The sequence below is a fragment of the Panulirus ornatus genome, chromosome 25 (assembly GCF_036320965.1).
Source record: "Panulirus ornatus isolate Po-2019 chromosome 25, ASM3632096v1, whole genome shotgun sequence".
NCBI lineage: Eukaryota > Metazoa > Arthropoda > Malacostraca > Decapoda > Palinuridae > Panulirus > Panulirus ornatus.
Window position 1 is genome coordinate 10,260,965 of NC_092248.1, and position 27,845 is coordinate 10,288,809.

The 27,845-nt window shown below is 48.3% G+C and overlaps 1 protein-coding gene across 19 annotated transcripts in view; it reads left to right on the plus strand.

Moving 5' to 3' along the window:
• The window catches only part of LOC139757250 (adenosylhomocysteinase-like 1), a 338,517-nt gene that overhangs the window by 250,132 nt on the left and 60,540 nt on the right, over window positions 1–27,845 (plus strand). For 4 of the 19 annotated variants that reach the window (XM_071677536.1, XM_071677535.1, XM_071677540.1 and 1 more), the window contains exon 2: window positions 24,209–24,949. The exons of 12 other annotated variants lie outside the window; for them this stretch is intronic. In XM_071677536.1, coding sequence (XP_071533637.1) covers window positions 24,887–24,949 — 63 coding nt within the window. In that variant the 5' untranslated portion in view covers window positions 24,209–24,886. The remainder of the gene's footprint in view (window positions 1–24,208; window positions 24,950–27,845) is intronic. 3 more of the 19 variants (XM_071677538.1, XM_071677537.1, XM_071677541.1) reach the window with 1 other exon arrangement.

Consider the following 27,845-nt stretch of genomic DNA (forward strand, 5'->3'; position numbering starts at 1 on the left):
CGCCCTCTACCTCTATTTATCCTTTTGTTATCTGTTTGTTTACTTCTCTCGCAGTTTGCCTTCGTTCGTTTTCGTCAGTTTTCTTCTCCGTCCTTTTGCCGTCCCCGCTCCCTCCTCTCTGTGCCCTGATTTCTGTTTGCATGCCTCATCTTGCAATGCCTTCCTCCCTGCCTGCTCCCCTCCCTCGTGCCTTTTTGTCCGCTTGCTTTCATTGTATTGACATCTCTTTGCTTCTTCCCTCCCACTCTGCCCCCTGTGTACAAGTTTCCCCCTCCTCCTCCTCCTCCTCCTCCTCCTCCTCCTCTCCCAAGTTTCCTTCGTTCGTGTTATCTTCTACTGCCAGCGCCTCCTTGCCTTGGGCCTGCTCCCTTTAGGATGGGAGGCATGCACACGTCTCGTATCTAAACCTCACTTTACCTAATTGGATACGATTTTATTTATGGCTCCATCACCATTCTCTCTCTCTCTCTCTCTCTCTCTCTCTCTCTCTCTCTCTCTCTCTCTCTCTCTCTCTCTCTCTCTCTCTCTCTCTCTCTCTCTCTCTCTCTCTCTCTCTCCTCACTTATGGAACCTGCAGTTTGTTTTTTTTCTTTTCTGCTCATTTGTCCCTCGTGAGTTCGGCCTTCACGTTTGCCATCTGGAGGCACATACGTCATCCCCAGTGATCGTTCGTGTAGCGCAATTTTCCGTCCTCTGTTTGTGTGGCGTTAGTCTTGAAGGTACCAGGCTGTGTTACTTTGGTTGTGCCATTATCGTCATGGATTACATTGAGCCGTTACTATTACAGATTACCTTCAGCGAGTCCTAGATTAACTTCAACCAGTGCCTTTGAAATTACCTTCAACCATTGTCGCCGTGGATTACCTTAAAAACACTGCCTTACAAAGTGCCATGAACCATTTGCCAACACGGGTAACCTTGATTCCGTGCCAGTATAGATATCCTGGAGCAGCATCCATCAGAGATCACCTTGACCCATCTCCATCACAGACCAGAGTTTATGGTTAAGTCTTCCTTTTTAGTGTATTTCTCTTATCACCCAGGCTGGCTCAGTCGTTCATTTTATCTCTTTCGTTCCTTTCTCCGTGTCCCTCTTTCCTTCCCCCCCATTCCTCTCCTCTTCCATCCCCCTCCCATACCATACACGTCAGGCGGGTTCGATCTCTCAGGGTCCCACCACCGCTGGTCGTCTTCTTGGTAAATGGTAAACATTTCCTGGATCTCTTGCTGCACCGTCCACTCCCTCAGGAGACAGAGTCCCATCCCCCGTCTCCTCATGCCTCAACGCCATCCCATCCCTACCTCTTTCTGTAAACATCCCAGCTCCACCCGTAGCTCTTTCTCTGGCGTCCTGGCTCCACCTGTACGTCTGCATAACGCCCCCTTCTCTCTGGTACCTCTTCCATTGGCGTGCACGTGAGGAGAGAGAGAGAGAGACAGACAGACAGACAGAGACAGACAGACAGACAGAGCTTTCTGTTTCAGCGCCTCTGTACGGTTGTTCAGCATGGGAATGGATGTAAGTTGCATTATGGGCTAACCATATCTGCGCGAAGGGAGTCTCCTGTGATGACCTCACCAGTGGGAGGGTGGTGTCGGCAGCAAGTCTTCTGGAATATGGGACTAATTGCCCAGTAGCCCTCCGGAGTTGGCGACGGCCCAGGGCTCCGCCAGACATGTGGGCGACAGAGATTTGGGTCCTTCTGCCGTGTTGGGGGGGAAGGGGGACGGCGCGAGGGCGGCAAGAAACACGCTGTGATATAGAGCACCCTGAGGGGAAGTTCCCACTGTGAGGGGAACACACGGAGGGGACGAATGATAGATGGAGAGGAGGGTACCCCTGGAGGGAACGGTATCAGGAATGGAACGTGTATCAGTGGAGGGTAACATACGTGGAAGGAACACACAGGGAGGGATAACGTTCAGAGTAGGTGTGACATACAGGGAGGGAACATGTAGAGGCGGAACGGACGAGGGAGGGTAACGTAAAAGGGAGGGACACCCATGGTTGGGCCCTCCCCTCTTCGCCGACGCTCAGGGACCTGCTTATAGCCCGCCATCTCGCCATCCTGTTTGCTTAGCGGCCCTGTAAAGTAAGGTTCATTTGCATAGAGGGACAGGCTGGAGTAAAGGGTTTCACTACAGCGGCGTGTTTGACCCTGAGGGTTGACCAGGGAGTCATCCGGGGTGGGGCAGAGGTGGCCCCCGTGTTTGCCACCGGCGTACCTGATGATGTCCGTAATGATTGTAGTGGACTGAACACGGAGAACAGACAATCACTGTCGTAATATAGCGGTCTGAACAGGGAAGAACAGGCGATTAAGCAACTTCTTTAATGCTGTTTTTGATGTTACTCACACGGGTATTTAATAATGATAATGATGATGATTATGACACAAGATGTGATGACAATGGCATATAAATGTTGCTATGACTGTGAAGGAGAGGGAGCGAGCGAGCCAAGGTGTGGGTGTAGGGGCTTGAGCGAGACTTCCCCTGCGACTTTGGTGCACGCTCTTCCGTGTAATGCCGGAATTGCCTCCCTGGGCGTTTTAATATTCATGAAATAGTTGTGCCGGTCGGACTTAGCGCAGTTACCCCTCACGCATCACAGAGTCGGGCTTAGTTTCCGTTTTCTGTTGTATCGTTTTGGATAAAGATTGTTTCCTTAGTCATCAGCGTAAGATATCGTCACCGGTGCTATGTTAAAATGGAGGTATTTCATGGCATTTGAGGATGAAACGACTGGGGGTCTCAAACGTGGGATGAATGGAGGAGGAGTGCAGGGAATCGGGATTAAGGTGGATGGAGATGGGGAAAGTTCTATGGAGTTGAGAGTATAGAGGTAACGAAGGGGAAAATTGAGATGGCGGTATGTGGATGGAGTCTTGGGGAGGGAAGGAAGGTTATGTAGGGGAAGATGGAAGTCCTGAGAACCTTCTCGCCTGGTTCCTATACACCCTTCGCCCAACACACTTACACCTTGAGGTCTGCGTCGGTGGGTGATTTCCCACGTGTACAGTGCTGGAGGGAGGGAGTCTGTATACCCGTAGGGCCACGCCCCTGGAAGCGTCGGTTCCGTTTGTGTGTCGCAATTAAGTTTGTCTTACTGCAAGCTGACGGCATAAGCAGAGTGGGGGGCCCCATTCCCGGGGCGCTTTGTAGACGTTAGCTGTAACTTGAGGGTTTCTCTCTCTCTCTCTCTCTCTCTCTCTCTCTCTCTCTCTCTCTCTCTCTCTCTCTCTCTCTCTCTCTCTCTCTCTCTCTCTCTCTCTCTCTCGTGCTCGGTTTCTCGTTGCACATGTGTCCTCCAAGTCATCTCCTCTGTCCTTCACCTTATATTCCCCCTCTTTATCTCCGTATCTTTTATATTTTCCTAAGTCATCGGTTGCCTCTCTGCTCGTATTGCCTGCATTACTCGCCTTTTATCTTCCCCCTTCACTCTGCATGCGTTGTCACTGCCACTCCTCCTCCAGAGATTCTCGTATTCCTTCATCTTTATCGTTTTTATTCTTCGTCTGTATTTTGCTTCTCTTACCCTACCCGTTTTACTAGACTTGTTACATGTTCCACCATTTCCACAGCACTGCACATCAATTCTTACTTTTCAATTTATCTTTTTTTCTCATTATGTAGATATCTTGGTTCCTCCTCATCCTCCTCCTCCTCCTCCTCATCTTCATCTTCATCTTCCTCTTCTTCCTCCTCCTTTGTTTTACCCACATATCTATCTCTTCCTTCGATAATGTGGTCGAGTTCCCTGCTCCCTTCATCTCCCTGTGTTCCATCTCCACCTTTCGTAATTCCCTGTCCCTTTTTGTTGTTGTTATTATTATTGTTGTTGTTGTTGTTGTTGTTGTTGTGTGTCTTCTCCTCTTGTTTAGCGGAGCGTTTCCCCGGCCTGGCGTCACGTTCCCACCTTTATCCTACCCCGCTAATTTCCTCGTAGATCCCGACGTGGTTTATTGGCCTCACTCTGCCATTACCTGCGCCTCCGCATGCCTGGCTGGTAGCCCTCTCCCTGTACCACTTCACAGCCTCATTTGAGCTCATACCTTCCTTTTCTTTTATCTTCACTTTTTCCCTCCTTTGCTTGCACTACTTTCATTTCATTTCTCTTTTTTTTTTTTCTTTTCATATCGCTTCTTCATAACCCTTTCATTTGACCTGTCCGTGCTGTTGCATCTGCTCACATGCCCCCCCCCCACCAGTGTGTGGTCCTGCCCCAGTTCCCCCCCCCCTCCCCCCCTGTCCTCTTGTCCACTATGCAAATTGACAGAGAGTGACCCCAGATAGAATTTTCCCCCAGAGTTTCAACATCGTGAGTGTGTGTGTGTGTGTGTGTGTGTGTGTGTGTGTGTGTGTATCTGTCTGTCTGTCTGTCTGTCTGTCTGTGTCTGTCTGTGTCTATGTTTGTTTGTGTGTCTGTGTAAGACCACAGACCCAGCGGACACATCTGTCGTTAGTGACCCAGGAACACTACACCCCAGTGTTGACTACGAGTAAGATCAATACTTACCGACCGACCACACTTTTCTTGGCACGGTTACAGCAGCTGCAGGAACACACACACTTACATACCATGTTGGTGATTACGTATGTACTCTACCTTCCCTGTGGCGTGTGGTTCACCATCGTCATCATCATCACCACTTCCTCCTCCTCCTCCACCACTCACCACCGCCGCCACGTACACCATCCACAGCAAGAATGACCACACGTGTGGCGGCAAAAACTAGCACCAACACTCGTGGTGTTGTTGACGTAGAGGAAAACAACAGCATCAGCTCCAACAGAAACAACCCTCTCTCTCTCTCTCTCTCTCTCTCTCTCTCTCTCTCTCTCTCTCTCTCTCTCTCTCTCTCTCTCTCTCTCTCCGTTGTAGGCTCATTCATTTTACGGACCATCTCTTAGAAAAATGTACAGACCCGACACTGGTTAATACAGACCCGTCTCTCGTTAATACAGCCCCGACACTCGTTAATACAGCCCCGACACTCGTTAATACAGACCCGGCTCTCGTTGATACAGACCCGACACTCGTTAATACAGACCCGGCTCTCGTTGATACAGACCCCGGCTCTCGTTACTACATTAAATCTTTCAGTCTGTTGTGTTTGGAAGAGGATTAGGGACTCTGTCGTTTGTGTATCATTTGGTTTCGTCCGATTACTCGAGTCAGCTTCAGCTCATTGAGTTAACGCTCGAGCGCATGTGCTGTTGTGATGTTATATTTACGGTTGTGGCCGGAGTGTTGGGACCAGTGGGTGGACGACAGACTGCTATGTAAGCTGGGAAAGTGTATCTTTGTTAGAATTAGTTTTCCCGAGTTCTCCGGTAAAGTTTTCCTGTTCTATCTGGGAGAGACAAAGCAAAAATGGATATAAATCTCCAGGTGTTGTGCAGGGTTGAGCTTGGCGCTGCTGAGTCAGTCTGACTGAGGTGAGCGGTAGAGGTCTGGTGTTGCCTGGGGACGTGGAACTCATGTGTTGCGCTCTCCCTTGTGTTGCTGTGTTGTCTCTCGTGCTCCCTCTAGCTCACCAGGAAGGATTCTCTTCAGTCTCGCAGATGACGTCCTCCTCACTCTTGCGATAGAATGAATTGGAACGATGTGGCATACGGGGGGCCAACCTGTTGTCAGTGGGCTGCACCAGGGCATGTCACCTTTGTAATTTTTTTTTTCAGTGCTAGTCTTTGTAAGTGGGAGAGTCTTGGATGTCGTAGTTCTATGTTGCTGGTCGTGTGCTGGTCTTACAGTCTTCACTTACTCTTTTAGAACGAATACTTTCCTCAGTCATTACGTTTTCTTCCACTTGGTCATGGCTGCAGGTCTGACTTTCCCCAACGCTGTCGTCTTTGTAAGCATCTTCCTATGGCCGAGCTTCCTTTCTCTCTGTGGGTCGCTGACACCGCCCGATACTCCTACATCCGTAGCCTCTCCCTTTTCCATCTTTTTTTTGTTGATCTTCAACCTCCCCCACGTCTTGGTCAGCAGTGAACCTTTTTTTTTTTGTCGCGTTCGTTAGCGATGGTCTTCCCTGGGATTGTTAGCCTCAAGACTCGCGTTTCGTGTGGGAAATATGACTTCTTATTTTATTGTTCCTATTCGCTGTGAACGCTGGACGCCCTCCGCTTCTTGGCGGGGGGGTCGTAACTCAGTTTGGGGTAAAACGAAATACGGCGGACGTATACCGTAGAATACATTACGTCCTCCCGTAGACGGAAGGAGAGAGAGAGAGAGAGAGAGAGAGAGAGAGAGAGAGAGAGAGAGAGAGAGAGAGAGAGAGAGAGAGAGAGAGAAAGCGGCCGCCAGGGTGAGTACATGGTACACGTTCTGTCTGGAATGGTGGACTGGATTTCCACAGCCAACCAGAGATCCAAGAACAAACAAAGGGGTATAAGAGTAGCTCTTCGGGACGTTGTGCTAGTCTCTGCTAGTGTGGACGTCCGGAAGTACTGCGTCTCTTCCAGAGGAAACACACACACACACACACACACACACACACACACACACACACACACACACACACACACACACACCCACACACACGCACGTTCTTGTTCGTTCGAAGACAGTCTCGTGCTGGCGTCATGCAGTGAGTTGAGCCTGACGTTATTTGCCGACGACAAACATGACGCTATCCATGGATGTAACTCGTTTTCCTTTGCTTTTGTTTTTCTTTTTTTTTTGCATTTTCTTCTTCCACGTTTTCCTTCGATGCGTTTCCCTCAAGCTTATTTTCTCTCTCTCTCTCTCTCTCTCTCTCTCTCTCTCTCTCTCTCTCTCTCTCTCTCTCTCTCTCTCTCTCTCTCTCTCTCTCTCTCTCTCTCTCGTCTTCCCGTTTCATATGTATATTCATTTGATATTTCCCTGTTTTCCCGTTCTCTATTAAAGTGCATAGACTCGCTCCCTTCCACCCCGTTTTCTTCCTTCGTACCGCCCGCGTCGAAGTAGTTCGGTGCGTCTTGGGGTGCCTCGCCCATGCATGTCTCCCAGTTACTGCCAAGTAACGCCTCCCAGACATTCGTAACTCCTCCCAGCCACTCCCACTTTACCTGCAGTAACTCACCTCCCACGTTCCTCCCACTCACTGGCCTGCTGACCTTCACACTTCCCTCTTTGTATCAGTACCACAGATCACTGGCTTGTGCCCATCAGCAGTTCTTCTGCCAGTGACGGGGTGTCCTGCGTCACCCCCTGACTGACGGTATCTCTCGCGTCACCACCCACTGCCCATGTCGGTGCGTCCTGCGTCACACCCCCTACCAGTGACGGTGTGTCCTGCGTCACCCCCTCCTGCTGGTGTTTGTGACGCAGGGGTTCTATCCCAGGCATTTGTGATCACCGTCGAGAGGAGGCTTCGCCTTTCCCTTCGGAATATATATATATATATATATATATATATATATATATATATATATATATATATATATATATATATATATATATATATTGTTTGAACGTAACTAAGCCTTAGTTTGTTTGTTTGTTTGTTTGTTCATCAGCCTTTGTTCCCACGTAATATTTTCCCGGTTTGGATGGATGATGATCATAGATATTCCCTCCTCGGGTGAGGTCGTATTAACATTGGAATTTTGGAGACTTTGAGACGGTGGCCGCGTTTGAGAAGCGCTGCGCCGGAGGGGAGGGGGGGGGGGGGTGCGCACGTGGCGGATGTGGACTGTGGTTTATCACGATGATCAGGTGCAGGCCCTCGGGGGGCCGGAGGAGAGGGTGCTAGCCCCCTGGGGCGTGGCGGGGTGGAAGGGAGGGGGGTGTGTCTTCTGGGGCGGGCATGGTGCCAGGTTGCTCCCCCTTCCTTCATTACCTCGTCTAAGAATCACTGTAGCCTCACTATTATTCCCCCTTACATCTCCCCTACATTCCTCATTATTCCCCCTTACATCTCCCCTACATTCCTCATTATTCCCCCTTACATCTCCCCTACATTCCTCATTCTTCTTGTCATTCAATCCTCATTCTCTTCATTGCTCGTGTCGTTCTGTGCCTCTTTCCTCCCGTCCTCACTTCTCATGACGAGGACATTGTAGTATTGTCATCCCCCTACGCATCTGTCGTAATGGTTCCTCAGGTACGACGGCACGACCCCCTCGGCTCAACGGCACGACCACTCAGCATGACGGTACGACCCTTAGGTATGGTGGCTCGGGTCTTTGAAAGGGTAGGTCATCGTACCCAAGGGCCCTACCGCCGTGCTTATGGGGTCGAGGGTCGTACTGCCGTGCTCATGGGTCGAGGGTCGTACCGCCGTACACATCAGTCGAGGGGTCGTACCGCCGTACACATCAGTCGAGGGGTCGTACCGCCGTACACATCAGTCGAGGGGTCGTACCGCCGTACACATCAGTCGAGGGGTCGTACCGCCGTACACATCAGTCGAGGGGTCGTACCGCCGTGCTCAAGGATTTCCACGCTGCCAATACGGGCGCTGGTTCCCCGTCAGCGTGCCTCGTACATTGACATTCTCGCTCTCCTTTAAGAAAGAAAATATATATTGTCACATTCCTTTAATGTCAGCCTCGTCCCCCCCTCTGGTGCCCATAGCCAGCATCAAGGGGAAAGAGAGAGAGGGAGGGAGGGAGAGGGAGAGGGAGAGTGAGAGTGGGCGGTGGGGAGAGGACATTAGCTCTGCTCCTACCGTATCTGGCCCACATCCAAGACGGTCACTATCACTAAGGTGATGGTGACGTTGCTGCTTCACGTTCGCCGGGACGATCACTGGTGACGGTGACGGTACTGCGTCACAGTCACTGGGGGCCATCGCTGAGTAGCAGATAATAGTGAGGTTGTGACGGTGTTGCCACACTCACCCTCCAGGACCGTCACAGGAAGCAGGTGATGGTGTGATAGTGGGGGGGGGGGGGCAGTGATGCCCCCAGCTCACAGTGATGCCCCCAGCTCACAGTGATGCCCTCAGCTCACAGTGATGCCCCCAGCTCACAGTGATGCCCCCAGCTCACAGTGGTGCCCCCAGCTGACACTAGGAGTCGTGTGCTGGGGTCGAGAGGCTGAGACGTTGGTGATTGATGCATGGAACAGGTCGTGTAGGTTGCTGAGGGGGAAGCTCTTGTGCTAGGGGGCGGGAGAGGGAGAGAGCAGGGGGAGGTAAGAGTAAAGAGAGTAGGGGGGGGGGAGAGCAGAGGAAGGACTGGTGGAAGGAGGGAGAGAGGAATAGAGAGAAAGAGAGGAAGTGAGGAGGAGGAGAGAGAGCGAGAAAGAGAGTATGTGTGGACTTCAGGACAGTAATACGATTGTGTATTTTTCACTCTCACCCACAGAGCTTAATATTCTCTCTCTCTCTCTCTCTCTCTCTCTCTCTCTCTCTCTCTCTCTCTCTCTCTCTCTCTCTCTCTCTCTCTCTCTCTCTCTCCATGCAGTACAGAGAAGGGTGAGTGTGAGGCTCGCATTTCCTCCGGCGTAAAAGAAGTACACATGTTGCAGAAACTGTGCCTCGGTTATACCTGGAGAAAAGTGTATTATTAAACCTTGGTGCTTCCTGGGCCCCAGGTGAGGGACGGGGAGATATTACCTACTAAAAGCGGGATTTCTACCATCAGGCAGGACAAGCACGTAGCGCTCGCTCACCGTAAAGAAAAAAAAAAAACTCAAGAGTTGAGAACGTCGAGTTGTGCGAGTGACAATATTGCCAGGTGTTATGTAGATACCTTCGTTCGCCTGTGTGGCCTAAGGTCGAAAGCACTCCAGTTTAATACATTATATATTTTCCCCCGTGTAATTAAGACTGTCCAGCGTACTGTGTACTTCGCATGAAAGTTAATTTGGAGCCTCACACGCTGACACCGTGTGTTGTAGATACTCCCTGTGTGTTGCCTCTGGTCAACACGCTAGTTTGATTTTCCTTTTCGACATATATTAAGAACACAAGTGTCTGAAAGACACATATATGGTTGTTGTGCTGCAGAGTTACACTCATGTGTGTGTGTGTGTGTGTGTGTGTGTGTGTGTTGTGTTGTGTTGTATCCTCACACCACCCGAGGAACATCAGTCTGTGTCCTGGTATCATATAAATGCAACACACACCTCCGGTTGTGGTGTGTGGTAAGCGCATACCACAGCAAGACCCGTCAGCTTATTCTCTGTTGTAGGTCCACAATACAGATTTATGAAGCGTTGAGTCAACCCAACAGGCCATTATGAGAAGTTGGCTCATTTTTTTGAACCAGTGGTTCGAACTTCCAGGTTTATGAAGTCTGGAATCACCAAACAGATCATTGTGAGAAATTGGTTCATTTTATGAGCCAGTGCTTCGAACCCTCGTAGTCTGAGCGAGAAAAGAAAACTGACAGAAAATGGAATCTTTTTTTTTTTCCAGTTAAGTTTGTGTTTATGACAAGGGTTGATTACCTCGTAACAAGAGGAAAGCTTAAAAGCTAAACGTTTCTTCAGTTTTTGCAGCTGTCATTCCAAATTGGTTTTGTTTGTATGGCAAAGGTTTATATTAGCTAATGAAGCAAATCAGGTGAATGACTTAATTTGGTATAAATTTTGGACGTAATTATTTAATTATTTCATTAAGGATATGAGTAAAATTATATAACCATAAACTGCTGAGAAAATATACTTCAATTACGTCAAAAAACAGTATTAAAGAACACCGAAGAACAGTCGCTGTATTGTAGAGTGATGGAACTGGAAAGATGTTAAAGAATGTAGGATTTTGTCCATCTGTCTTGTTTATAAACTGGGAGAGGCGAGAGAACCTTAAACACTGTATAATTCAGTAAAACGTAGACGCGAATCATGCGTCGTAATGTACAAGGAAAATACTGGAAGATCGAGTTTTTCGTACAGAAATATGTTTACTAAATCGAATCCAGTGAAATGGAGAGAAGCTGTAACCAGTGATAGAATATATACATCTGTATGCATTGATTTTTGGGTCTCTTTATGTCTCCTGTATCACTGATTACCTCAGAAGGACTCAGCGGCCTCAGCTTTTTATACAATCCTTTTGATCGGAAAAATAGCATGATTATCGGGGGATCAGCGCCTGCTACCGGCAGATATAAGGAACTTGAAAAAGATCCATCAACTTCCTTCGAGACAGTTGGATGCGTCCCTACATGGTGTTTCCCCACCGGTCAGGTTGCGGGCAGTAAACTGAGACGCAGTGGCAAACAACCTGGTAAACCAAGTCTTCACTTGGGAAGGCCTTGATGGCAGGCAGGTCCCGTGTGGGTAGAGGACGACCCCCTGACACCATCGTATAGTAAGGTAGGCTGAGGGTAGACTGGTAATGACACCATTGAAGGATTCACTTATTTCTTTTCGCTTTACTGAGATGCGATATTTTTTTTCACTCGAATGATTTGCTAAGTAAAGGGACCCGCTCCCCTAATACCCGGCCTTTAACGTGACCCTTAAAGGTTAGAGGTCGCGCCATCATAGCTAAGGGTCGTATCGTCGTGCTCAAGGTGTTAAGGGATTCCACAAGTTGTTGGTCTAACAGGTTCCATGGAGCAGTTGACGTAGACGGCTGTTGAGGAGGTGGTTGTTGCCGGAGAAGAGGAGCGAACCCCGGGTCTTCTGGAGATACCTCAATATTGATTCCACCCGAGGCACAAGACCAAGGATACTTGGCCAACCCCCGTAGCCCAGAGTATAGTGTAGTTTCACACCCCCCTGGAGGTCATCCCACACTTGTGTCTCACACCACACCACACTGAAGGTCACCGCCCCTGTCGTATTGTCACGCCACGGGAGGTCACAACGGTCTTGTTGTGTCGAAAGGTCACGCCGTTGAAGGACACACGATGCCGCTTGTGTCACCAGTTCCCACGGCCGGACTGGCTAAAATGCCAGTTATGTGTGTCCTGGCTACAGCTGGTGCCGCAGGCCGAGAGAGGAAATAAGATTTCCACCTTCAGCGCTGCGCGGGTGATGAAAGTGTTAGATGTGCATGTGTAATGCTGTCATGCACCAGATGCCTAGGGGGGAGGGAGGGAGGCGAGATGGGAATGTGTTGGTAGGGTACCCTGTTAGGGTAGGAGCGCGGGCCAGGGAAGATCTGGCTGGAGAGTAAAGGAAATGTGAGGTGTGTTGGGAGATGACGTTGTCCATGGTTCAGGGAAAATGGGAATGATAGAGAGAAAGGTTGCACAGCTGGTGAAACAGCACATACGCACGCTCACTGCGGCCAGGGGTTGGTTATCAATAACCCGCCAGTGATGCATTATCAACAGACCAGCCACTCACTCTTTTCAGTAAACCTGCCTCCATACAGTTTTCCACTGTATTTGTCGTCTCTTCCTCAACTTGACATCCCTCGTCAAAAGGAAAAAAAAATGTATGTATACAGAGAGAGAGAGAGAGAGAGAGAGAGAGAGAGAGAGAGACATGTATGTGTAAGACACTAGTGTCCATCAAATACTTTACTAGGGCGTGCAGAGGCAGTGCTCCGCCAGTTTTTGAAGTGAAGGCAAGTAGTGTGGTTACTCTTGGAGAGAGAGAGAGAGAGAGAGAGAGAGAGAGAGAGAGAGAGAGAGAGAGAGAGAGAGAGAGAGTAGTTTAGTCATACCATCCGCCTGAGAGGGAAGAGTGTGGAGGAACTGGAGAGCGTTGCGATGGAGGAAAGGGTTGCTTTTAGGACGGGAGGAAGAGTAATAGAGAAGGGATGTGAGAGGATGAGAGCTATGCCTGCAGGTAGAGGACTTGGTAGAGGAAAAGGTTGGTTTTGAGGACGGGAGAGTACGTGGAAGATGGATGGAGGAGGAGGTTTGTGCTGGGAAGGATTGCATTAGCAGCAACATGGCTGAAGGCATTTTGAAACGTGTCTGCTGGATGGATCGTGTCACTTGACGTCCTTACGACAGATGAAGCTGGAAGGTCTAACAGCAGGTGATGGCCGATACATCGGGTGTTGAGGAAGGTGTGCTGCAGCAGGTCCTCGCCTCCTGGAGGTATTGAGAGGTCCTCACATTGGAGAGGGAGGAGTCAAAAGTGGGTGAGGGTGGGTGCGGATCAAGAGGGCAGTGGTGAGAGAGGTAGAAAGAGGGTCAAGTAGGAAGGAAGGAAATAGGAGATGGAAGGAGATAAAAAGATGGTCGTGTAGGAAGTAAGGAAAGGGAGATGGAGGCGGATAGAAAGAGGGTCGAGTAAGGAAGGAATGAAAGAGGAGAATGTTGAGGGTGTGGATTAAGGGGAGAAAGGGTGACATGAGGAAAGGGAATTCAGGATTTAAAAGGGGACCTGGTTGGTCTGGTCTCCCTGTCTGACTTCCATCAAGGGGGACTAGTGAAGGTCACGAAGGGGGAATGGGAAGGGCGAGGAGGACGTAAGGGCACATTGGAGAGGAAGGTGACGGGAGGAGGTCGTGTGAGCGTCCCTCCTCCTCCTCCTCCTCCTCCTCAACTTGTGTCGCTCGTCACACACTCAGACAGGCGGGAGGACGGTCCACTGATTGCCACACTAAGTTAAGCCCCACCGGCCTAATAGTCCCAGCTTCGTATTCAGGTAACGGTAGTCTCTGTCTCATGGATTCTCACATTAGTCTGAACATTATGTATGTACGTTATATGCATATGTCCGCGCAGTCTGATCTTCAGAATAGTGTTGTGGTGTGAGGCTACGACGTGACACAGTGGTGGAATATTTTTATGCGAGAACTATTTTGATATCGTCAGCACGTACGTTTAGATTTGCAGGGCATTTGTGTGAGAGAATATTGGAAAACCTCGCAGGTCTTCGAAGAAATTGGAGCGCTCGTTCGTGTGTCGTAATATCAGGACACGGGAACGGGGGTTTCAAAATGATGACTTAAGATCATGTTGCCGAAAGTGATGTGCACGACGTCATAGGCTGAGGAAGACATAGACGCACAGACCACACTGAACCCAAGCGAGGTACAAAACCTGGAAGAATCCTTAATTCCAGTTGGCAAGAAGTAAAGTTGGTAATAGCGTGTGGAACACGACGCACAAGATTATGGGGATTTCCATGTGTTTAGCAAGTTATCCTGGGAACATCAGCCACTCAAATGATTTGAATGAACTTGTGGTGGCCCTTGTTGAGTTAAGGCCCAGGGAGGGTCTGTGTGTGTTGAGGACCAGCCCAGCCAGACCTGTCACCCACCATGCCCGAGATGATTGCCTCCCAAGACCCACTGTTGGCCTCGGTGTAGAGACTGAATACTAAATGCGAGATTGTTATGTAACCAAGTTGTGTGTTTTGCATGTTGCATCGGGTATTGGGCAATGCGTGGGATGTACTTGCATTTGTTATATAACGTATAATGTACTCGTTTCGTTATTTAACGTATGATGTACTCGTAGTGTTTCGTTATAACGTATAATATACTCGAAATGTTTCGTTACCGTTAGCATTCTTTGAGAGACGTTATGGACGCTTAACAGATGGCGTGTGTAGTCATGTACTAAGCTATATAAAGGCCTGCGTTATGTAAGCTTGTATGTATGGGTAAAGATCTCGCCTGTGTGTGGGGCCAACCTGTTCATCTTCCCTTTCCCACTTCACTAATCCAGAGTCACCAGCACAAGACACAAGGGTGTGAGTTGTTTTGCCGGTCTGCATGTTTCTATTGCAGCATGGGAAGTCATTAACTTTGATAATTGTAGTTAACGATGTCAATTTTCTGTGTTTAATAAAGTGGTGGGGGAGGGGGGTTCGGAAGCCTCCACACTGTCTCAGGATTGGTTCACATGGAATAGGAACCGCTCATTATTAGTGAAGCTGATGGTGTCGTAAGATATGACAGGAAATTGTATATAACGTATACCAGACTTTTGATAATTCGGGGGTCGTGTCGCAAAGTAACACCCCAGAAAATCTCTTGTGAGAATTGGTTATTTTGCTCGTGATGTTTAGTCGGGTGTCATCACCCGAGGACTTACGTCAGCGGCTGTCGCAGCCAAAGACAGTTACATCCAGGATGGGTTCGCCTGGCGCAGGGCTGTGCGTGGGGACGGTGTTGTGTTGGCGGTGCTTTGTATGAAATCATTTTCCTCTCCTTCGTCTCTGACTTGCTGCTCGGATGTCCTTGAGGATGGCTTGACGTCATCTTGGTTGACGTGCCTCTGTTCATGTCGCCGCACCGGCCGGCAAATATTATGTCGGTGTTTATAGGTCCTCCCTGCGCCCGCCCCCGTGGGACGTGGCCGAGGGGTTTACTCCCGCCTCACGATTGGCACCCCCTTGTTCCGCCTCACGCCCCACCACACTCCACCACACTCGCAGGACACAAACATCTTTGTTATTTACCCGTGTCTTTGTCTTAGATCCCCTCACCGTCCGCCCCACACGGGACCCGCCCTCCCCAACCCACGTCCTTGGAAAAGTCCTCCCCAATCCGCTCTCCCAGACTCTAGACCCAGATTCTCCCCACCCACTCTTTCTCACTGCTATTCTTTTTTATATTTTCGAATATCCCTCATCCATCTCCTGCCTTCTTATTCTTTGCCCGTCCGGAGCAACGTCTCCTCTAGCATTACATACCCTTTCCATCACTGTCTGTTCCTCTCTCCATCGCCCTCCCATTCATTCTTTCCACCCATCTTTCTTACGCTCTTCCTCTCCGTCCTCCTGTATATCTCTCTCATTATTTACTTTTCTCATTCTCTTCTTCTCCCCCCCCCCCTCCTCACATTCATCCTCATTACGCTTGACCTTGGCCCACAGCCGTCAGATACCCCTCACTCCTCACACTTTTTCCCCTCCATACTCTTTTGGCCAACCATTTCCCTACTTTCATCTCTCTCCCACCTTTTACCACTCCTCTGTCACCGGCCTCCTCCTCTCACTTTTCCCATTACCTCCTCCTCCTCCTCTTCCTCCTCCTCCTCCTCCTCCTCCTCCTCCTCCTCCTCCTCCTCCTCCTCCTCCTCCTCCTCCTCCTCCTCCTCCTCCTCCTCCTCCTCCTCCTCCTCCTCCTCCTCTTCCTCCTCCTCCTCCTCCTCCTCAGGTTCCATCATATAGTATTTCCACATAATATCCGTTGAAGGCTAATCCATCCTTCTCAGTTTTTACGAACGTTTCCTCTGGCACATTTTGCTTGCAGATGTTTTCGTCTTGTATCATGGACCTTCTCGATGCCTCTCAGCCTCGCCATGTTAACAGTGTGTTGAGCGAAAGTGTTTCTTGTGTTCTCTATGTTTCTCATTTGTTTCCCTATTCTGTACTTGAGTTAGTTCATGTATTGCGGGTGTAGGGGTTCGCACCCAGTGTTGCGGGTCTGGTGGGCCCAGTCGTACTTTGTGTTGCGGGTCTGGTAATGATCACCCCCTCAGCTAACCACCTGATCCTTGACCAGCCTTCTATCCATCATCCCCTCTCCAACCTTCCCCCGAGCTATCCCACATCCCCAGCCAGCCATCCCTTGAGCTATCCAAATCTCCAGCCATCCAGTCCACAGCCAGACTTCTCCTCCTGCCGTTAATACTTGGGAGGTGCTGGCCGGCCCGTTCATCGATTTCAGCTGATGAACAGTTTACTCATCTGTTTGTGGTTCCACTTTGGGCTGTGTTCCGTACGCTGTTTTTATGGTCCCGTGGGGCTAGGCTAACGTCCCTGGCGTGGCTTGGCTCTGTCGTTGACGTGGCTGAGATCATGGGATGCGGATGCGGCTCAGTGGGCTGAGATCATTGGGTTCGGCTCGTTGAGTTCAGACGATTGAGTTTAGTTTGCTGGAAATTGGTCATACCCTCGAAGGTCATCGTTTATCATATTATTATTATTATTATTATTATTATTATTATTATTATTATTATTATTGCTGTTGTTGTTATTTTCGAGTTTTCATTCAAGTTTCCGATTGTTTATTCATGATTATAGCTGTTACTTTATCCTGTCTAGTTGTCACTCACCAGCACACGTACTCATTATGTCATTTACTTCCAACGTGCCACAGGTCACACGCTGAATGATTCACTCATATATATATATATATATATATATATATATATATATATATATATATATATATATATATATATATATATATATATATATATATATTCTCCACCCACTCACACCCCCTGCAGTCTTCACTCCAGCACTATTTCCCCCTCCCCCAGTCATTGCCATAATTCAACCCTGGCCCGATTCCTTCATCTCCCACCCCCCTCCTCCTTCCTGCTCCCCCAGTAGCCCCTCGTCTCCCCCAGTCATGCAGTAGAGCGTGCCAGGAGAGGCGCTTCCCTCCCTCCCAGCAGGGGGGGTTTTATTGGTCCTAGGAGTGTGCTTGGCCACTGCCTCATCTTACCGAGTGCCGCTGTCTGCGCCACTCCCCCAGGGACCGTCTTCCCCAGCCGCTGTCTGCACCACCCCCCTGGGGGAACTTATCTCTCCCATCTGTTGTCTGCACCATCCCCCGGGGGGATTTATCTACCCCAGCCGTCAGGCCTATAGGCGGGAGGGAGTTGGATCGAGGGGAGAGTAAATAGGGAAGCGTAAGATGAGGAAAATTACGGGTGTGGTTGAGGGAGGACAGACGTGGGGAAGGCTGGGGGCTCCGTCCTTCCCCCAGGACGGAGCCCCCTGGGGTAGGAACTAGGGATGTCGGCTGCAAGAGGGAGGCTGTTAGTTGAATTTCCCAGGACGGAGTAATGAACAGTGTTGTGTCTTTTTTTTTTTTAATAGGATAGATAAGGGAAGATAAGTGGGATGGATTTGCATATGGTATTGACCATGACACGAAGGGGTATGGGGCCGCAGACATGATTTCCCAAAATGGATGAGGGGGGAAAATTGGGTTAACTTATACTGGTGTGTTGCACGATACGCAGATGGAAGGCGCAGTACTGGTGTGTTGCACGGTACGCAGATGGAAGGCGCAGTACTGGTGTGTTGCACGGTACGCAGATGGAAGGCGGCGTAGAACAAATAAGTAATGCATTTTCTTGTTCAGCCTCAACGTTGCATCATATTTTTGTTTTCCTCTCAGCAAGGTCAGTGGCTGAACAAACGTTTCCCCTCGCGACCTCTCTGCAATGTCTTTGTTCTTTGTGTAATTAAGTGCGTCGCGAGGAGAGAGTTTTTGCACCCGTGTTACCCCCGTCTCGTAACCTATTATATACACGTACCTCGTCTGTTGTACTCTTATGTGCGCACACACACACACACACACACACACACACACACACACGCAGGCAAACACAAGCCTCAATTAGTTACTGTTAACCAGACCCAAGGGGAGAGGGTGAACCTGGTTGTGGGTCGACTGCCGTGCCCAGGGTTCCATCCCGTGGACCCAACCTCGGGCGGACCCGCGCTGCTTGACGAAAGAGAAAAAATGACATACTTGGACGTTATGAAATACACACAATAAACTCAAGAATAAGAGTTTGGGTTTAGCTCATGTGCGTTTAATGTTTACGTCAAGAAACGTGTGCAGTGTATCTTACATCCGGCAGCGCAGTTGCTGCCTGGTCAGTTGGAGGGCGTGCTGCCTGTCGTTTGACGAACTGTCGTACGTCGTTGGGAGCCATGAATACGGTGGAAGGTGGATTTCTAGGTCGTCATATATGATAATATGTGACTGAGTATTGTAGATATGTCCATCGACATATATATATATATATATATATATATATATATATATATATATATATATATATATATATATATATATATATGTGTGTGTGTGTGTGTGTGTGTGTGTGTGTAATGTACATATCTTGACGACCTCATGAAACGCTCGTTACGCTGGTTAGGTTGCAATCGATCTACAGTTCCCCCTCAGCGCCAGATTGGTAATTACCCCACACTCCACAACGATTGGCTGTTTATACCATTTTCAGAGCTTTCTGCCCAGCGATTGGGCCCGGTTGTATTTACGAAGGCTTCATGTTCTTCGATTGGCCAATTCGAAGATTTTTTTTTTTTTCTAACTCATTTCCAGCCGGGTTATTGCAGGAGGTTTTTGTTATCAGTGCGCCATTGTGGCTGGGTGTGTGATAACCAGGGTCGTTGATCACCCTCGTAATTAAAGACGACTCAAGAGTTCCACTGACGGGAGAGGGAGGCAAGGCAGGCGGGTGGGAGGAGAGTGGGTAATGATAATGGCCGGGTGGGGCGCCGTGTTCCGGGCTCTGCTGGGCTGGGCTGGTCTTCGTCGGGAGGGCTGGAAAGTCTCCCAGTGACGGGTCGCGGCCCAGGGATGATGTGGGTCTCTCTCTCTCTCTCTCTCTCTCTCTCTCTCTCTCTCTCTCTCTCTCTCTCTCTCTCTCTCTCTCTCTCTCTCTCTCTCTCGGGGTGGGGTGGGGGGGGAGGCGCTCCCAGAAACAGACTTAATTGATGGTGATGACTAATTTGTTATTATAATCGACGCTAATGATTTTTTTTTTGATGTCGCGACACTCGATGTTGATTACGTTTTCTTGATGTTTATCCGAGACGGAGAGGGGTAATTAAGCGCCCTAATCAAGGCCATCAAATGAACGCTGTACATGTGTGATTTTTGCTCTCATTAATCTGTTAATTACTCTTAATATTATTATCATTATTTATTGGTTTTTCGTCATGATAATGTCAGTTACTCTCTCGTCATCTTTGATTGAGTAACTGCTTTCCATCATTGTGATAAATATTCATAACTTTGATTATCATGGATGGTAATTACTTTTTGGTTACGAGTCGATGATAATTACTTTTGGGTCATGATAATCGAAGTTGATTGCCTATGTAAACGTTAGGAATCTATGAGACGTGTAGCTATAGAAATATCGACGTTCTGTAAATATCTTGGAACTATTACTGTTGTGTAAATGAGAGGACGTGACACTAGTACTGTTGCGTAAATAAGAGGACGTGGGACTAGTACTGTTGTGTAAACAGAGGACATGAAAACACACCACCGATTTGTCGATCGTTGTGTAAATGGAGTACCTGGTGTGTAAATAGAATCACTGGAAACATTTCTGCTGTGTAAATATATCGTCATTGACTCATTTACATTTCTGTCAGTATCCAGGTTTACATTACCTGGTTCGCTCAGTATGAAATGATGACATTAATCATTTAGCATTTTTAATCAAGAGATGTAGCGAGTGATTAAAAAGGCGTTTTGCTTCAGTTTTTTCATTGTATTCGAATCAGAGTTCCTGCTGACTAATTGCTAAACCCTGGAGCCCGATGGTACGATCCTTGAGAACGACTGTGCGACCTTTGATGACTGCACGATCCTTGAGAACGACTGTGCGACCTTTGATGACTATACGATCCTTGAGAACGAGAACGACTGTGCGACCTTTGAGCATGACGGTACGACCCTCGAGCGTGACGGTACGACCCTTAAGCATGACGGTACGAACGACCTTTCTTTAGCTCGAGGATACGACCCATGGGTATGACGGCTTGTCAGTCCATTGACCATTACCCTTAAAGCTGGTAATTAGATAACCCTGAGAGAGAGAGAGAGAGAGAGAGAGAGAGAGAGAGAGAGAGAGAGAGAGAGAGAGAGAGTCCCCTCCCAGATCTCCTCCAAGGATCTTTGTTATGGAGCTTCGCGACCGCATCCCACTGGTGAATCGTACGTTCGCGTAACTCGCTTTTTTTTTCACGTCAACTTGGTACTTAACGTCAACTTGGAACCCATTTGCTTACGTCAACTTGGAACCCATTTGCTTGGATATAGAGGATGCTGAGTGTATAAGGCGACGTTGTCCTGGGTTTGTACAGTAAACTAGAATATTAAGCTTATTTACTGGCAGGCTCGCTGCACTGTTGTGGAAGCTGCCTTTTGTACGCTGGGGTCCGGGATGTTTTTCGAATGCCTTACGTTTTGATTTGCATGAAAGTCCCGCGGCGGAGTTGCTTATTAAATGGTGCCATGAATTAATAGGGCACAGCCCTAACGTCGTAACCCACTGTGTAGCAACTGGTGAACCCTCGCCGTTTTATTACAGAGAAATTGTTAGGTAGATTCTTAAAGCTTAGCGGATTTTGGTGAAGATTTAACACACACATATGTTCGTGATATATATATATATATATATATATATATATATATATATATATATATATATATATATTATAAAGACGTGATGGAATTATGTGTGTGTAAGTGGGTTAAAGTTTGAAGCGAGCGAGTGAGCTGAGGTTTTGTCTTGTGTCAAGTGGTTCAAGAGTCGTCAAGTGGTGGGGATTGTCTGCAGGGTGGGGAGGTTAACGCTGCCCTCCCCTGCTCCCCGAATTACAGCATTCCCCCCCCCCCCCCCCCATGGGTCTCTTCTCCCTGTCGGATGGGTAAATTGGGAGGATAGGAGTAGGAAGGAGTAAGGCGAGAGAAGGTGAAGGTCAGCTGAGGGGGAGGGCTGAGGGAATTGCATGGAGAGAGAGAGAGAGAGAGAGAGAGAGAGAGAGAGAGAGAGAGAGAGAGAGAGCCTTGTAGCTTGTGAGTCACCACAACAGCGGGGAAGGAGAGAGGACTGGGGTGGTAATTACCGACTCTGGAGAGTTGTTATGGTCTTCACGACGAGGTGTGTGGGTGGGTGGGTGGTTGGACGAGGGAGGTCAGGTGGGGGTTGGGGGGGATCACGCTCACCACACGCCCCTACCTGCCTCCACCACCCTCCTCCCTCCCCATCTCCCCATCCCCAGACTCTCCCCGCAATAAAGGGTGTTTGCGAGAGCGCCTCTGGAGGAACCCGAGATGATAAGAATCGGGAGGGAATGATCACTCAGGGTATGGAGGGCGGTGAAGCTGCTGTAACTGCAGGAGGAAAGGTTAGGCATTGTGGGGATTGCTTGCTGCCTGAACTGACCCACTCCAGACGGCTGGGACGACCTCCTCTTCAGGAGCTGTGACTTTACGCATCCCCAGGTGATCAGAGGACCAAGGACTACCCTGGTAGTGCCTGTAGAAGGGCAGTGAATTAGTACCGGGAGTAAGAAAAACAAACCTCACCACAGGATGAATTGAGTGTAATGAGTTTTCTTTCTCCTGCAGTCAAGGTTCCGTAGTTAGAGTCTCGAAGTTTTTAAGACGACAAGCTTTAATAACGATAAATATACAGCGTTCGAAGTACACAGGGTTCGGGTCCGAGGCCAGCAAAGAGAAGGTTTCAAACCTTTATTTGGAAATACCTTTCTATATATGCCTCTATATGTATATACCTGTCTATATATACCCCCCCCCCCCTCTCTCTCTCTCTCTCTCTCTCTCTCTCTCTCTCTCTCTCTCTCTCTCTCTCTCTCTCTCTCTCTCTCTCTCTCTCTCTCTCTCTCTTTCTCTCTCTCTCATATATATATATATATATATATATATATATATATATATATATATACTGAATAAACTGCCTGTTATACCATAAATGAAAGAATAACTTCATGCCTCTATCCTCCTCCTCTCACTTTATGTCTCTCTCTCCCCTGACGGCCCTTATCTCCCTCCCTGCCTCATCTTATCTCCCTTCCTTTTCCATCGTGCCTCCCTCCCTGCCGCACCTTGTCTACCCCCTCCCTGGCTGGCGTGCGTCAGGCGCAGCGCTGTGCTGCGGTGCCCGGGCCCTCCACAGCATCGGTGCTGTGCAGGTCACCGCTACAGTGAAGCCGTCCGCCAGCATCTCCAGCTCCGCAACGTCGTTAATTAATCCCCCCCACCCACCCACCACCACGCCACCCCGAGCTCCTACCCCCCCCAAAAAAGAAGCTTATAATCCCTCACTCGGCAGGCTTTGGCGCAAGTCCTTTAGTAAAATTAGGCGCTGGAGACTCTTAGTGACCGGGATTATACTGGTTTTTCCTTTATTGACACTCTGGGTTTGGGGGCATCATAGTGTTACATCATCGGAGTTTTATTTTTTTTCACACATTTACTCTAGGATGAGGCGTTGGGAGGGCGGCAACAGACCTGGAGGAGGATGGCAGGGTTTCGGTGTCCCAGTGTGGAACGGGAACTGGTGCCGGGTGGGTTCGCAACGAAAAATTTCTGTGAATTATATATTCTTGCCGCGGCGCGCAGCAGTAGGGTGGAATGGTTGGAGGGGGGTCTGCGAGTATATTGAGCCGTACGGCCAACCAGGCAGGCCCCGGCCCCAGCCAGGGGACGTGACGCACTGCAGGTGTAACTCAGATGTGTAGCTGGCCAGCCACACCCCCATCACAGTGATGCTGGCCAGCCACACCCCCACCACCACAGTGATGCTGGCCAGCCACACCCCCACCACCACAGTGATGCTGGCCAGCCACACCCCCACCACCACAGTGATGCTGGCCAGCCACACCCCCACCACCACAGTGATGCTGGCCAGCCACACCCCCACCACCACAGTGATGCTGGCCAGCCACACCTCCACACAGTGTCTGTAGGACGGTCTATCCTGGATGGTGACAGTGCACGTGCCAGTGTTGGCCACCAGGACTGGTTACCACACCTAACCCTCCTTGGTGCAGTATCGTAACTGGTGCTAAGGAATGGTGCATCAATCCAGTGTTTTTAAAGGTGATAACACTGCAGATGTACCATTAGAGTATCCTCAAACAATGTACCTCGCCTCACGGTACACTGGGGACGACGCAACGTTTCCCCGTATGGTACAGAGGGACGATGCTCCTCCCCCTATGGTACAAAGGGACAGTGTACCTTCTCGTATGGTACGAAGGTACGATGTACAACCGACACCACCTTCACGTTACACATACTAACAATAAATCCGAACAAAAAAAAAAATTGAAATACAACAGAAGAAACAAAACAATAGGGGCTACACTTGCCCTTCACCAGTGAAAGGTAGGCAGTCGCTGTCACATATGTAGGATTGGAAGGGGAGGAAGGGGCCCACATGTTTAGTATGCACACATCCCTTTAGTAACGGAGCCGTGTGAATTCAGTGTGATCCCTAGGTGTGTAGTGTGAGGCAAGTGTTTTGTGTGTGTGTGTGTGTGTGTGTGTGTGAGTATCGGTGGCAAGTGTTGTGGTACAGATGTGAGTGTGTGTGTGTGTTGATGTGTTAAATGTTAATCATCGCCCCGAGCCATGATGTGTGCTGCAGAGCTCCGAGAGCGAGGCTGTGCCTGGTGTAGTCTTGGGTTCTACTACCGTCGACGTACACGGAGGCTGTTTACCCTGTCTCGTGTTGTATGAATGCTCGTTACGTGCGCATCGAGGAGTGTGTGTGTGTGTGTGTGTGTGGTGTTCGTCGGTACCCGGTGAGTGCGTGCGGCGGAACGTCTTGGGTGGTGGGGTGCGTTAATGTGCCATGTTTGTTGCAGGTGTTGGTAAAAGCCTTACTGGGGTGTCCCTTCCAGAGCCCGTCGCGTCGCTGCATCTCGTGATGGCGCGCAACACCCAGACACTGAGGAAGTAACTCCGTCCTTCGCTCGATCCCTTAAAGTACCAGAAAATAAACCGCAGAGAGCGAAACTCCCAAGTGGGAAAATACCTGTTAAGTGTTATCTGGACAGAAACTGAAAAGATAGTAAAAAAAAAAAAAAAAGAAACGTGCTGAGTCAAAAGTTTGGTCCTTTTCTCGAAGAAGAACGAGTGATATCAGGTTGTGATGGTGGGTCGCGAGGGCTGAGGCAGCTCCGGTCCAAGAGAAAGAGAGTCATATCGCAAGCAAAAGTTACGAGAGAAGTTACACGAAGTTCCTCCCCGGACTCGCACCCGCCCTGCGAATACTCAGTTCCTGGACAAGTTCTGTGTTGGCTCCCTCCTGGCGTGACACTGAACCAAAAGTGCACGGTCGTCTACAGGCTTCCAGACTCCATATATATTTTTTAAGTCTTCTAGAAAGACCTTTTTAAGAGCTGATATCAAAAGGTGAGGTGTGCGGGTGACGTATCCACCCCCCGCACGTACAGCCACACCTAACCCCAGGCTACGGAACCGTGTCTTCTACCATTCGAGGATTATTTTGGTCAGCTGGTCTTGTGGCGTCATCCGTAACCATGGCAACGGCAGTGGTCAACGGCGATGAGGTCACGGAGATGGGCAGGGTGTCATCCTTTAAGGTAAACACTGTACCCAAATTCTTTTCTTTTCTCTCTCTCTCTCTCACATTGTAGATCAGTCATGTGCTTTAGGCTTGAAGGGTCATTTCAAGAACCTTAATGTAGGTTATTTATTGCTTGGAACTCAGGCCAAGAGGGTCTAGCTGTGGTTAATTACTGCTGTGGAAAAGGCTTAATTATAGCTGTAGAAAACGTTTCTCTCTAAAACGTTTTAAGCCATAAACAGACACGAAGTATTCAGTACTGGAATAAAAAAAAAAAAAGGAATCCTCAGTCCATGTATATACAAATAGTTATCTTTCCCTGAGTCAGAAACTTCAGAGTGAGTTCCTGGAGTTATTGATACTTGTACACACGGACGTGAGATAAACCATCACGGGTATAGAGAAGAGAAGGAGTTGTGAGGCTTGTTGTAGGGGAGGGATGGCCATTGGCCCCAAACCCTTGATGACTTAATTACCCCACTCCCTGTGCATGGGAGTGGGGTGGAGAGTACAACGCAGGACGGGGATGCAGGATCATCATTATTGTAATTACTCCTGTAATTACCTTGCTAGTGTAGGGAGGACTGATGCTAATGGGTAGATTACGTCCTTAATGACCCAGCTAGGAGTATAAGTGGGGATTAACCTATTTGATTTTTATATTCATTTTTTTCATTTTTTCTTCAGCAGCATAGGTAAGTTTAGTCATGTTAATTGCTGATTGTATGTAAATTTTCGAGTTCCCTGATGTCCTAGCTCTAAGCATAGTTTAGCCTAATCTAATTAATTAATGATAATTGGTGATTAATTAATTACTTCATCTAAACGTAGGCTATGTCTAGGATTGCATTAGTTGGGAACATAGTAACATGATTTGGGCTGTTCATGATGATGACATATGATTCATGTATTTATGCCCAGCTTGCAGAGATACATATCATTAATGAGAGACTGGGAATGAATAATCAATTATCCTGTGAATGTTTCTTCAGTGACTTGGAAACATATTCATTTTTAGATCTTTTTTTTTGATAATTCTTAGTTGATAGTTTTGACTCGGGCAGCCGTATGGTTGAATGTGGTTATAATTGTTAATTGGGTTGATTCAATTACATCTTCAGTGACGCATCTAGGAATAGAAGCCCACGTTGGTTTATTGAATATCATGTTGAATTTATAAATATAAAGACTTCATGGCTGACAGATGACCAGTCCACTCGTTCATTTATGTCAAGTGTTTCCCCACAATTATCACAGTTACTGTGGTTTCTGTATAGAAGAGTTTTGCCAGTCAGTTCTCTGCAGAACTTTGGGGATGTGCTCGCCCTAACCTGCGCTTGTGACAGTGTTATGTAAGAAAACATTAATTCCCCAGGAAGTGTTTGCTTCTGCTGATGGGAGTGGGTCGCTGGCAGCCTCTGCCTCTCTCACGACCTTCTTGAGAAAGTTAACTTATATATATATATATATATATATATATATATATATATATATATATATATATATATATATATATATATATATATATATGATTTTCGGTAGAGATATTTTCTCAGTAAGCATCGTAGAAATGAAATGAAAACGTCTAATGTCAAAAGTTTGGCGCATTAACAGCCAAGTTGACTCCTGCTTTGCCCTTTTTAAGTGTCTCATTTTCCTCAGGGTATAGAGTTTACAGGAGGTTGGTTGCGGAGGCTTGTCTCTATCCCCTGGCACCGTGTGTCCCTTATAGAGACAACTCATTGTTTGTTATGTAACGAGAGAGATTAAAACCCTCCGGCAGAATCATCACGTATAAAAGGTTAAGACCCTGTATTGTGTACGTTTAAGTCGTCTTATTGAACGGGTTTTCATGTGACACCTGATGCTAGATCATGTGATACCTGGGTCTGGATCGAGTGATTCCCTGGTACTAGATCATGTGACACCTGGTACTGGTTCTTTAACCAGGCAAACGGGTGTGGAGGCAAGCATGGTTCTCACTGAGGCAGAGTGTCAGGCTAAAGAGTGCTGTTGATGTGGCTGCCGTACGTACGTGGAGTGTCTCAGGGAAGAGATGTGTGTCTGATGCTAATGCTCTGTAGGGCGTGGAGCAGCAACGCCCTTCAGAGCCCTCTTCCTGGAGGGGTAAACCACCGTACGTTATAGGGTCAAGATATTGTATTACCCCCTCCATACACTGGTGGAGTAAGATATTATATTACCCCCTCCGTACACTGGTAGAGTAAGATATGGTATTACCCAACTGAGAGAGAGTCCAGATATATATGTATAAAAAAAAATACGTCACTGTTATTGCTTTAACATAGAACCGAGGAGAAATGTGATATATGTTTGCCAGGGGAAATGTGATAACGTATACCTAGTATTGAGTTGGGTTATATGACTGAACAAAAGAAATCGCTCTCCCATGATATGAAAAAATAAAATCAGACATCTTACTGCTCTACAAAGAGAGGTAGTTTTCTTATAGTAAGGCCATGCAGAGATATATATATATATATTCTCCTGTAGTATAGCCGAAGCTAGATAGATGAGGTGAGGTATAGTGTGACGGCACACAGAGCTCAGGTTATTTCAAAGTAGACGAGAGATCACACTGGTGAGATGCTGTGAGATAACTGGGAAATGGCAGACTCGTCTCCACCTCCTCGTATTCTAGGAAGGAAATCGTGAAGTTTGGGCATGTCTGTGTGTCTGTCAGTCAGTCTCTTTGTCTGTCAGCTTCCCCTTCGCCAGTCTGCAGGTATTACCTCCGGCTCCACTGCACCTCTCCTTCCTCCCCGCCGATCTCTTGACGCAGCCTTTGTGTTTTTTTCTGTAACGATGCTCACCCGTACGGGGAGAGGGGGCCCCGTGCTGCCGAAGGAGTAGCCGAGGATTGATGAAGATCTCAGGGATGTCCTCTGTGT